Source organism: Carassius carassius, chromosome 4, assembly GCF_963082965.1.
Source record: "Carassius carassius chromosome 4, fCarCar2.1, whole genome shotgun sequence".
Lineage (NCBI taxonomy): Eukaryota > Metazoa > Chordata > Actinopteri > Cypriniformes > Cyprinidae > Carassius > Carassius carassius.
This window is the reverse complement of record NC_081758.1, coordinates 3,989,754-4,001,978: the sequence shown is the minus strand read 5'-3', so window position 1 is coordinate 4,001,978 and position 12,225 is coordinate 3,989,754. Positions and strand designations below refer to the sequence as shown.

The 12,225-nt window shown below is 39.7% G+C and overlaps 1 protein-coding gene across 3 annotated transcripts in view; it reads left to right on the top strand.

Annotated features, from left to right (window-relative positions):
- The window catches only part of LOC132132764 (astrotactin-2-like), a 498,987-nt gene that overhangs the window by 130,822 nt on the left and 355,940 nt on the right, over positions 1-12,225 (top strand). For 2 of the 3 annotated variants that reach the window (XM_059545295.1, XM_059545288.1), the window contains exon 3: positions 10,323-10,722. In XM_059545295.1, the coding sequence (XP_059401278.1) occupies positions 10,323-10,722 (400 nt within the window). Of the gene's footprint in view, positions 1-6,587; positions 6,725-10,322; positions 10,723-12,225 lie in introns of those variants that run through there. The other variant, XM_059545303.1, reaches the window with a different exon arrangement.

Here is a 12,225-nt window from a genome sequence, read left to right as displayed (position 1 = left end):
TCTGGTGACTATTAACTTTTTTTTTGGAAAAGAGCTTTAAATATCTTTATATATATATATATATATATATATATATATATATATATATATATATATATATATATATATATATATATATTCACTTTTGTATGAGGGGGTGTAAATGATGAAATACTTTATACTTTATTAGTGTGTCAGTTTTTAGTTTTTATAGTCTATAGCTTCATTGTTTTATGACTGGAGAGTAATAATCCCTGCAGTGTTCAGCAGATAAAAAATAATAATTATAATAATAAAACAAATTGCAATTTACATTAAGGACATGAAGCCTAAATTTGGAAAAAATACAACAACAAACATTAAATACTGTGCTGATTGTTGAGATTGGAGAATATTATAGTATTTACAAACCATGTCTGTGTTAAGTTCATAGTTCTTGGAAACTTCTGACCTTGGGGCCAAACATGGCCAAGCTAAAAATAAAGTGCATAGGATAGGATATAGGCTTGTTACCACATTAATGATATTATTTTTTGCTCTGCTACGTGAGGCTGAAGTAAAGCATAAATCGCACCTCCTCTTGTTGTCTGGTATCTGTAATTTATTTTCATAGGCAGCACACAGACAATCCTGCCCCAGTGCTCCGCCACAGATTAAAATGTGACAAAAATGAACAGCAACCACATTGATCACGCGGACAGGAATGTCAGCTGGGGAGTCGGACACACAATCGCGTGTTCCAGTGGGAGATTGATGCACAAGGCTTTTGTGTGGCACTCTAAAGAATACACTTGGCTGCTCTGGTTTTGTGTTTTTCCCAGGTTTCCCTTGCTGGTTAAGCATTTGTCTTTTGCTCGGTTTAAGATTTGAAAGAGAATGTCAATAGGGCAGCTGTCGTTCTGAACAAAAATGAAGCACATTGATTCTGAAATATTTACCTCAGTAGAACAGATGTGGTGGCTTAGGCAGTATTTATGAAATATTTTTCGGTTTATTTGCCTGGTGCATACTGCTCCCAAAACCGCTAATGACTTGACAAAATAACACCAATGACTGCAATGCAATTTCTGGGAATTGGGTATGCATACATACATACATACATAATCTTACTTGTTTGTTTCTTTCAGTCTACTTGGGGACTGCATTTAAAAGGTCTTGAAATAAAGAGCTAAACAATGGATTTGTCCAAGTATGCCAGCCTTGTGGCTTCAGATCTTCAGAGATTTGTGTTTAGCCATTAAGTAGCAAGTAAACTAGACATCCATTTGGCAGTTCTTTGCTAGAATACGGTGTAATGTGGACCAGACTTCATGCCGCAAGTCAAACGTCTTACTTTGTGAGACAATGCAAAAGATGGCATTTTCCAAAAAAACAAGTAAAATGTAACTGTTGCCTTGCACATAATTGAAACATGCCAAGTAAATATTTTTAGAACAGTGTTCCTAACCTTCCATCCTGTTAAAGAAATTGAGCATTATATCTGCTCATTAACATAGTTGCACCTCCTCGCTCTCCGAGGATTCTGACGAGCTCTGCAGATATTCATAGCATCCAGCTAATGAGTTTTCTGGAGATTGTCTCACATCTTAATTACTTTGCTTTACCTGCTAGACAAGTTCCTTAATCCCCTTTACATAACTCCGACTCCAGAAGAGTAGCCAAAATAAGTTTCATATCCAATTAACCCTAATGCTCCCCTCAGTGGTTTTGAACTCCCATTCTTGCTTTGCATCCAAGACCCTAGAAAGCCTCTTCTGAATTGTTTCATGTTGCCATATCGATTCATTCAAATTGAGCTTGACTTAAAAGCCTAGAGATGCTGTGGAAATTATGCGGGATACTTTGGTGACCCCCTAAAACTCTAATAATGGCAGATGCGAGCAATGTGCATTAATGACTGTGGTGTCAACCGACAACATCTGTGCATTCTTAGAGTTCTTAGCTGCCGGGACTCTCTAGACACCAGAGCCATTAGCCCTGCTTCATCAGAGTGTCTTTTGACTAGAGAGGGTGGGTTTTCCAGTCTTCCATAATGTTCATTGTAGGATTGAAAGAGGGGGTGATGTTAAAGAGAAAAGGGAATATTTGCTCTCAAGGTCGGAAATGTAAATCGAATAGAATAATGACTGACTGAGAGCTATGACGTGAGTGCAGTAAATTATTTTGAGGTACAATGGCATAGATAAATCTAGTGACTCTTCCACCTCCTACTGAGTACTATTCTTAAAATTGACTTACAACAAATATACAAACCCGAGCCTCTGTGAGCAACCCATGCTTATTGGAAAAATGTGCCTACAGCATCATTTCTGCAAAATGATATAATGTTGCAAATTTTCCAAGTGAAATGTTCAGTGAGTGGTGCAAAAAGCACTTTCAATTTTACATGAAACAAATGAGCATGTATGTAGACATGTTTTGTTCATATCCTGGAAGCAAAATGTCTGGTTACTGTCGTGTTCGAAGATAAAGCACTACCCAACCTAACCAGTAGTGCTAACAAAAATAAAAATGAGATAACCACATTTGCTAGAGCAGCCGTCCCATTTTACCTTGCTTCATCAAGTCTTTGAACAATTTTATGATGACTTATGTTTCATGAGTGCTTCACATCAAAAGTGCAATGCTAAACCAGGTGCGCTACCAAGCAAGTTTACTATGTCAGAAAAGCCAAACATATGGAGCTGGTTATGTGATGCAAATGTCAAAATGTAGTACAAATCATGCACTATGGTAAGTCTTTTTTAATCAATAATCTGCTCCTGTAATCATAATTTGTGTGAAAATGAACAAACATATTAGTGTTTTACTGCCACTAGTGTTAGTTTCAGCTGAAAACTGAAGTGATCTGCATGCATTGGTCTGTTGTTTAACTGTAACTTGGATTGTTTATTTTTTTGAGACTCTTGTCCAAGTCCTTGTTGAGCCCTAACTAGGGTATACTTATTCTCACTGAAGAAGGAACTGCAAACATGAACTTTGGTTTATTGATATCTAGCTTTACACTTTCCTCTTTATGGCTTGAAATCCTGTAAGACTGACTAAGCATTTGTGACAGAACATGTTTTTTCCATGGGACGTCCAACACCAGTTGTAGATGCCTGAGCTTGGCAGAGTTTTTTTTGAGATGAGGACTTTGGCGATGTTTGTAGCCTTCAGACGAGAGCCCAGCACACTGACTTCATAGGAAAATGCTGAGACAATTTTCTCCTAGGGTGTCATGTTTCTCAACAGTGAATGTTTAGCCAGAAGCACTGGCAGACATTTAAAGTCAAGAAGGAAGCATTTCCCCCCAGCCATTTGGACTGATATTGTTACTAGGAGAGAAACATGCTGTTGAAATGTAGTTAAATCTCTCAGGATGGCAGAAGATAGTTATTTCAGTCATGGCTTGTGATTGACCAAATGACGAGCACACAGTAATTTTACTGTTAAAATTCACCAGGCCAGTCCCAACATTGGCTGCTTTTTGCCATGGGCCTCATAACGAAACCAATTGGGTGGTGGATTGACCTCTCGCGTTATTGCCACTCATAACGGCCCTGGTGTAGTAATTACAGTCCATCTCAAAATGTCAGTGAGATGGGCAGGGCTCAGCAAGGCTTTACTTCTGCAACTGTTAACTATTCCTCTCTCTTACAAGCACTTATTTAAAGAAATGTGTCACAAGGTGTGAGTGAGCGGATTGCTACTTCGCCCACCACTGTAATGAGCATGCAGTGATGCATGATTATCAGGCAATTATATTTGGTTACCATGCAAACAGGGTGCATCATGGGACATCATTAAAGGCAGAAAAAAAAAACATCACAGAAAGAGAGCTCTGTTTTCCAAATGGCAGCCATTACCGTAACACCGGCCCGTTTGTTTCCGATTTCCATGAATATTAAAAGGCTCTCTGTTCTCATGCCTGGAGTGTCATCTGGCATGACAAATTGAGATTCAGTTGCATTTCCAGTCAAAAATAAATGATGATTACCATCAGATGAATTTCCTAGAATGTGAGTAAGAATTGATTTAATTGTTCAGATTTATCCGAGCTCCCTTCACAAACTGAGAGGGCGTTTTAGATTGGACATCTCTATGATTAGAGAGACAAATGATTGATGTCCAATGATCAGCCACATTCCAACCAGAATTCAGTGGAGCTACCATCTTTTAATGTTTAAGCACTCTCATGCCTAAATTCAGCCTTTACAACAGTTTTGTATGTTTTAGTCTAGCATGGTTTGCTTGTTTATTTATTTATTTTATTGAAAATTAGTTTTTAATTGTAGTTGGTGCAAATTGTAAAATTGTACACATTAAGAAATAAAAAAGTGTTTTGTGAAGAGTCATTTGAATGGTGTGCACTCACATGAGATGTGGTCTGTATTAGTGTAATTTGCATCAATGATCACACTGAACCACATTGAAAGCAGTGCAGTATCGAACACCATTATGGTATCTTTATTTTAAATGCACAAAGAATATTGATGCCAGTGTATCTACATGACTACTAAAGCCCCAATTAACTTGTGGTATATCCAGAAATAGAGGACCCTCTGACTATTTGTCATCCTATATCTGGAAATAGCTGTGCAAAACATGTGACACGTGATATTAAATTCCTGCAGAGCATCTCCATATATCCCAATGATGATGGTTCCTTTTTTTATTTCAAATGTGTTTTTTACCATAAACTTGCCTGCATTAAGTTCATTCACTATGAACTTGATTCTGCAATTAGTGAGCTTGAGCCTTTAATGCTCACTTAGTTTTCCCTCCCAATGTGTCCAATATGTGTAATGAGGTCACGTCTGTCGGACTGATGTCCGTGTCTCTGTGGTGTTGTGCGCTCCGGACGACTCTCACTAACTCTTCACTAATACCCAGCCGTAAGTCCAAGGGACAGCCAAATTGCTGGACAAATCTGCACTTTGTGTAACGTCAGAGCAAAGAGGAACATACAGACAGAAAGAGAGAGCGAGGGGTGGAGGAGAGGGTGAACAGATCGACTGGACATATTGTGCTCTGTGTGTGTTGGGAGGGGGTGGATGCACAGCCTGAGTCAGTATTAAAGGCCACAGTGAAACCCATGTAGAAGATTCTTACTCGATTTTCTCAGGCTAAATGTAATCAGGTGAGAAGAACAAAATTGAATCCAGAATCATCTTTTCATATCAGTTCATGGTTTAATTTAAAATATCATATCAAGCTGGATAAAAGGGATTGTAATTGAGATCAGGTTTATGAGCAATAGCGCTGCATCAGATGTGGACCTCTCAAACAGTTTAAAGAACAGAGTTCAGAGCTGGTACAGAGTTGTTTTGCTGCTTCTGGTCTTTGAAGGCCGTAATTGGAGAGAACCTTTTTTGTGAGTATCACCTAGGGTTCTCTCCTCACTCTCTCCCTTCAGATCTGTCAGTCTAAAAGTTGATGTCTTTTTCAAAACCCAAGGAAAAACAGCCTCTATGGTTAAATAGAAGTCTCCCCAGAGAGGGAATGAAAAAGAGAGGAAAGACAGTGATCGCAGGCGGGGTATCCATATCTCTGATCCACACTAGGACTGAAGTGGGAGGAGGCAGCTGGCACAACACATGGCACTTAAACATCATACTGTGCGAAGAGACGGCAGCACACAGCTCTCGGCACAGGCATCCACTCCGACTCTAATAAGCCCACTCGCATGTCAAAGCCACCCAGAGATCCCTGTGGGTAACAGCTTCCCATCTACCCACATCCCAACACCCCAGGAGTCCCAGACTGAACAGATGCTGGAGCGTCTGCATCTATCTTTCCATCCTTAGCTCTAAGGATCAGTTCACTCATATTCGCGATGCCTTTGGCCATCTATTTTGGGCATGCAAGACAAACTCCTCTCTACCTGAATGGTACCCCCATCTCAAATCTGCCTTTCAAACTCAAATTTAAATAACATTTCGGATCTGCAATAAAATCGAACTTGTACTGATTATTAAATTGTTGCCCATGATTGAATAACGTCATTTTTTAGGTTGTTCCTGCCAGTGTGCATGTGCTGTTGCAATCACAAGTCAAAGCAGCTGCAAAGATGCAATGACTTTTCCAAATGGCTCTTTTATGTGAATTGCAGTTTGTACCATTCGTAGCAAATCAAGTAAACTCTCTTGAGTATTTTACAGTCTTTGACTCAACTCACAATTGATTTCAAGAGAGTTTCGCATTACCATGTTGCTAAACTGACACAGCAATATTTTAAAAGGCAAAAAAAAAAGTGCAGTGCATTCTGGGATAGCCCGCTGCTTAAAGTAGGCAATATTATCTTTGAAATTGGTCAAAATAATCATTGTGCATGCTGTTTGGATAAACTTTACTTGATTTTGAACCTTAGTCTTGTGTGTGTGTGTGTGTGTGTCATATTAAAACCTTCAATATGTGACATTTTACTTATGCGGCTTGTGTTTTGTATGCCTGTGTGTGTGTAGGTTCCATGATATTTTTGCCAGAGAGATAAATGTTGTCTGTGCCTCTGATGTTGACGTCGACTTTGCCAGCTCTGGGAGTTGTTTTCCTGGGCGCAGATGGTAGGAACAGAGTGTAGCAGGTGCTGGGTGAAGTTCTTCTGTTGTGTTTTTTTTTTTTTACCCAGAGTTTGCCCTAAAGGCATGGCTTCCTCTGCTGTGATCACCTGGTGAACAGACGACAGGGATGATTTCCACTGGCCGTCCATGTTGCTGGAGGTGTGATGTACTTCATCTGCCCTACTGTGAGGCAATTTACTCTGGTAAATGTCTCATCATTAGAATGTAATGAGAGCTAGATTTAGGGAGTGTTGCTTGCTGCTGCCACAAGGTGGTTTTCAGCATGTCAATATATGTTGGTTAATTTGTTTTGAATTATTATTTTGTTGCTCTTCTGGGTGGTTGCTAGAGTGTTGTAAAGTGGCGTTTCAGCAAGATTTTTCACCATAATTATTCACCAGGTGGAAATTGTTTTGTATAGTGCATTTGAACCTCGTAAGATGTTCTGTTCATGTTCTGTTGTTTTTCATCTGAGTTCTCCTAAGACTCTGCTTTGATTTTTTTGAACTGCAGGTTGTGTATCTCCGTAATGGAACGCCTTCAAACGTTATTACTAATATGCCAGATGGTCTCAGAAGTCTGTCATGCATTATGGTTTTGTTTATTCTTCATTATCGTTTAAACAGAATATTACTGGATGTCTGGAGACCTCTTGTTGCCTGTCCAGATGTTTGCTTGGGTGATGGCATGTTTGGCACATGAAATTAAAAACATAATAATAATAATAATAATAATAATAATAATAATAATAATAATAATACAATGTGTACTGATGTTTGAATTAATCTCCCTTGATACAAGTACAGTAGTCAAATATACTTCATTGAATACTACAAAAAAAGGTGTTTACATAGTACAGTGTGGAAAAGGCATCTAATTTGATCTGCGATATGCAATACAGTTACCCATTTTGAAATGTTCTGCCTTTATCAATAATAATAATAATAATAATAATAATAATAATAATAATACAAATTAAGTAAAAGTGTATACACCTTTTCTTTCTTTTTTTTTTTACACAGCTTGGCTCTTTTATCTGGTGTAGTGTTTCCATTTCCATTCTTAACATTTGCTAAGCAGCCCCATTGTTTCCAGGCTTAAGACAACAGAAAGTGTGCACAGAGACTCCCAGGAGTGTTTGAAAGTTTAAAGAAAGGCTTAGCCTCTCTCATTTTTCTGCATTTAACTTTAAGGGAAGTTTACTTTCAGTGGCTGAGCTCCTGCTGGAGATTAATGAACACATTCGGTCGGGGCTGCATTGTTCCCATTGAAAATGCCCATCTACAGTGCTATGATTTATGGACAGCCGGCATTGCATGAGCTGTAATTTGAGAGGGGTTTGTTTTTCCTCATGAAGATGTAATTTAAAATTCTGAGATTAATAACACCACTCTATTCATTTTATATATTACTACAGGGGAAAAATGAGGAAAAAAGGAGGGAGCAGAAGGTACAGACCACAACTTTTAGCCTTTGGATGCCATGTGCGATAGCTGCAGTATGAGTGTGTGTGTGTGTGTGTGTGTGCTCTTAGTCATTGATGTCACTTCCTGCATTGTGAGAATTTAATGAATATGTGAGTAAATTCAGCATGAAATATACAGGCATGCATTATCTCAAATATTTGATAGGCAGTTTCTGAATGTTTATCTTGAGTAGGTCAGCTTCTGATCCTCATTTGCTTCTTCTGCTTTAATCTGCTAGCTGTGTGGTTCACATAGCTGAATTAATGTAGTGCTTATACTCAGGAGAAAGAAAAATCTCAAATGAGATCTCTACGATCTCTTGATTTTTTTCTTTAATGAGAATAATGGAGAGCAAATTGAGACTAAGGCTCTAGCTTCTTAGATGTTTCTTGTGAGAAAAAAATAAATAAAAGGTCTCAGATGTATTTCTTTTAAAGTTTCAGAAGATCCCAGTGTCTCAAAAATGAGCTTAGAGGTATTTTCTCTCCACCAGCACAAGCAACAAATAAACATCAGAAGGCAATTTTGGGCCCTGGGCCATTGGACGGGCCCTCATACCCCCCTGGGTGTGTTTGCAGAGTCATGGATCTGGTTTATGATGTACATGTGTATAAAAAAACAAACACAAAACATCCTCTGAGCAGAAACATTTCATATACAATTCCATGTCACACTGATTTTGAGAGAACTCATGAAAATACATGGCACGAGCACAATGCAGTATTACATTTAATTGTTTCAAATAATGTTTCATGTTTGCATTAATTACAATTTTACGCTGAAGCTTTATCTGTCAGCTCAATACTGCTCTCTTTAACACAACTGCAGGTTTAAGAGTATTACACACAAACGGCTCAAGAGAGAAGAAATCTTTGATGTCCCTGACACACCATGAAATGAGACAAACCATGCAGCAATGCATCTTCAGCTGTTTTATGTGTATTGCACCTTTAGGCCAGACACTCAAGCTTGTGAAGTAACAAGGAAATCTCAGTGGCTCCTTACAAGACAGTGAAACAAGAACAGTGTTTGAAGTCTGTGGCCATGCATCTTGTATTACTGTAGCTTACCCAAATGCATGCTTAATTCTGGCATCTATTTTCTAATCATCCAAGTACCGCTTCTATTTACCCGCAAAATCTGCAAATTTGTATTTTGCATAACAAATCAGCATGTGACAAAATTAGTTCATAAATACCAGGTGTGTCCAGCTAATAACAACATATATTCTAGAGATTGACTAAGCTGATTTGACCATGAATGCAACAAGTATGACATTGGAAAATATCAACATCCTTGTCTTGGGTGTCCAATCCTGCTACTAGAGGGTCACTATCCTCCCTAATCATAATCCAATCACACTTGAACCAGCAATCAAGATCTAAAGGATTGCTAGAAATCAAGTTTGTTTGGGCAGCTTGGAGCTAAACACTGCAGGACATTGGCCCACCAGGAGCAGGCTTGGACAACCGTGTTCTTGTTGGTCCTTGTACAGGGGTGCCGAAACTTATTTGCAGAGGGCCAACACAATGTTGAGTTTAGCTTCAACCTGGACTAACACACCTGTATGTAAATTCCCAACACTCATCAAGACCTTGTTTACCTGGTTTAGGTGTGTTTAATTAGGGTTGAACCTAAACATTGCAGGACATTGACCCTTCAGGAACAGGAATGGGCTCCCCTGTCCCAGTAAAACAGGGATGTCCAGTCCTTTCCCTGGAGTTCCAACCAATTCCAATGTCTAAAAGCCTAAATTCACTGGTCCGGGTGTGTTAATTTAGGGTTGAAGCTAAACTCTGCAGGATAGTGGCCCTCCAGGAACAGGTTTGGACACCAAGTAGTGTAATATGGATAATCTATAAACTAAAAATGTTTAGTTTTAGTCTAAGGATTAGATTGGCCTGGGCGCAAGACTTTAACAACATTATTGTTAAAGGTTTTTTTTTTTTTTTTTTTTGCCCTATGATTTTAGATTTGAGTCAGGGTAAGGACAGCAGTGTTGCTTCAGGACCAAACATCCTCCAATCATATTAAAACACATCTGAACCAGCAAATCAATAATTACTTCATAATTGCTAGAAACTTCCTGGAAAGCGTGTTGGGGCAGGATGGAGCTAAACTGTGAAGGACTTTGGTCCTCTAGGAGCAGGATTAGATTCTCCTGTCCTACAGCCTCCAGAATTGCTTCCATACATTTTTCTGATGGCTGTCTCCTTATGGTGTCTTGAGGAGTAAGTACATGGTTGTAATTTCAGGATAGTTAATGGTGCGGAAAGTATTGGAATGTTCTTTCTTTTGGAATTCTGACATTTCTCTCTTGTCCTTTCTCTTCAAGGGTGGTCTGATTGCTCTTCTGTTACTTATCCTACTCTTCACGCTGGTACTCTACACCCGACAGCGCTGGTGCAGGCGTCGTCGGGCCCCTCAGAAGAGTGCCAGCACAGAGGCCACGCATGAGATTCACTACATCCCCTCTGTTCTATTGGGCCCCCCGCAGAGCAGGGACAGCTTCCGTGGGCCCAGACCCCTCCAGCACAGCTCTGTCATTGGTATGCCCATCCGTGAGACACCCATCCTCGACGACTGTGACTGTGAAGAGGACGAGCAGCCCGGACATCTACTAGATGGGAAAGCACGTCTAGAAGATGACTTGAGCAGCCAGGGCACCCAAAGTGTGGACAGTCTGTGGAAAGGCATGGGAGAGGCCAACCATAAACACTGTTTGGATAACAGAGGTGAGATTTCTGTCACTGTATGTTCTCTATTAGATCCAACAGATATATTTTGAGAAAATATGTGGATGGTTTGCATCTGAACCTCTACACATTTGAATTGTCTGCATGATTTGCCAAGAACAGGTTTCTGGAACGGCGTTAAGATTTTAGGGATAGGTTTAGGAATTGGGTTTGGGTTTAGCTGTGTTTGGGACTTTGCCAGTTTTCTTGATTTTAGCTAGTGAAGTGAAGTGAAGTGAAGTGAAGTGACATTCGGCCAAGTATGGTGACCCATACTCAGAATTTGTGCTCTGCATTTAACCCATCCGAAGTGCACACACACACAGAGCAGTGAACACACACACACTGTGGACACACACCCGGAGCAGTGGGCAGCCATTTATGCTGCGGCGCCCGGGGAGCAGTTGGGGGTTCGGTGCCTTGCTCAAGGGCACCTCAGTCGTGGTATTGAGGGTGGTGAGAGAACTGTACATGCACTCCCCCCACCCACAATTCCTGCCGGCCCGGGACTCGAACCCACAACCCTTCGATTGGGAGTCCGATTCTCTAACCACCAGGCCACGACTTCCCACGACGAGCTACAACTGTGTTCCAGTATCATGCTCATGGTTATGCCCAGAGTTATTCCATCCCTTCCTCATCATCACAGCTGAAGTCTGCTTTTTAATCCTTCAAGCCAAGCAGACATCAGAAACTGAGTTAACCAATAACTGTAAGCAATCCTTGTCTCAAAACAGTCTGTTGTACTTTAAACCAATACTTATATTCTTACCTATATCTTCAGTGTGCTGGTAAAGTGCATTCTCTATTGTTAAAACATTGTAATGATAGTTGTGATGGGATTTTTTTTCAAGTGACACTGACGTGGCACATTTGAGGATTTCTGGGTGTTTGATGTGAAGTCACCTGCCAACCGCAGGCTAATTATAGCCATTGACCTGAATTCATTGTAAGACATAGACTGAGAGAACCAGGGGAGAGATAGAGAGCCATTGAATATTAGTTGATGAGTTGGTTAGATCTCCGTCCCAGGAGAGGACAGTCAAGGCCAAAGTGTCCGACATATATTCAATACAGACTTAACAAGTACAGTCTTTGGTTTTGAATAGTGCTTTCCAAATATGTTGTTTGTTCATTAGTTTATGCATTTTGAGAATAGATGGTTATTGTTCTATCCATCCATTCTCTGTGTTCAATAAGTATAGGATGCCATGTTTGATAGGCAGCCTGCAGTGATATATTTTTATAGTAAAGCAATAATTAATTCATTAAAGTAAAACAGAACATTTTTTATCTCATTTATAAATTTATCTGCTTCCAAGAATTGTACCCAGTTTGATTTTTCAATAACAGAGACATACGAGTTGTTTAACAATATAGCTTAAATGTGTTTTGCAATTTATCTAGTCAAGTTGTGAATACTGTCCTAATGCACCACAATTCATAACAGAGAGCCCCCAGAGTCATTGGACGAAAAAGGAATCTGTAAACTGAGGACTGAGG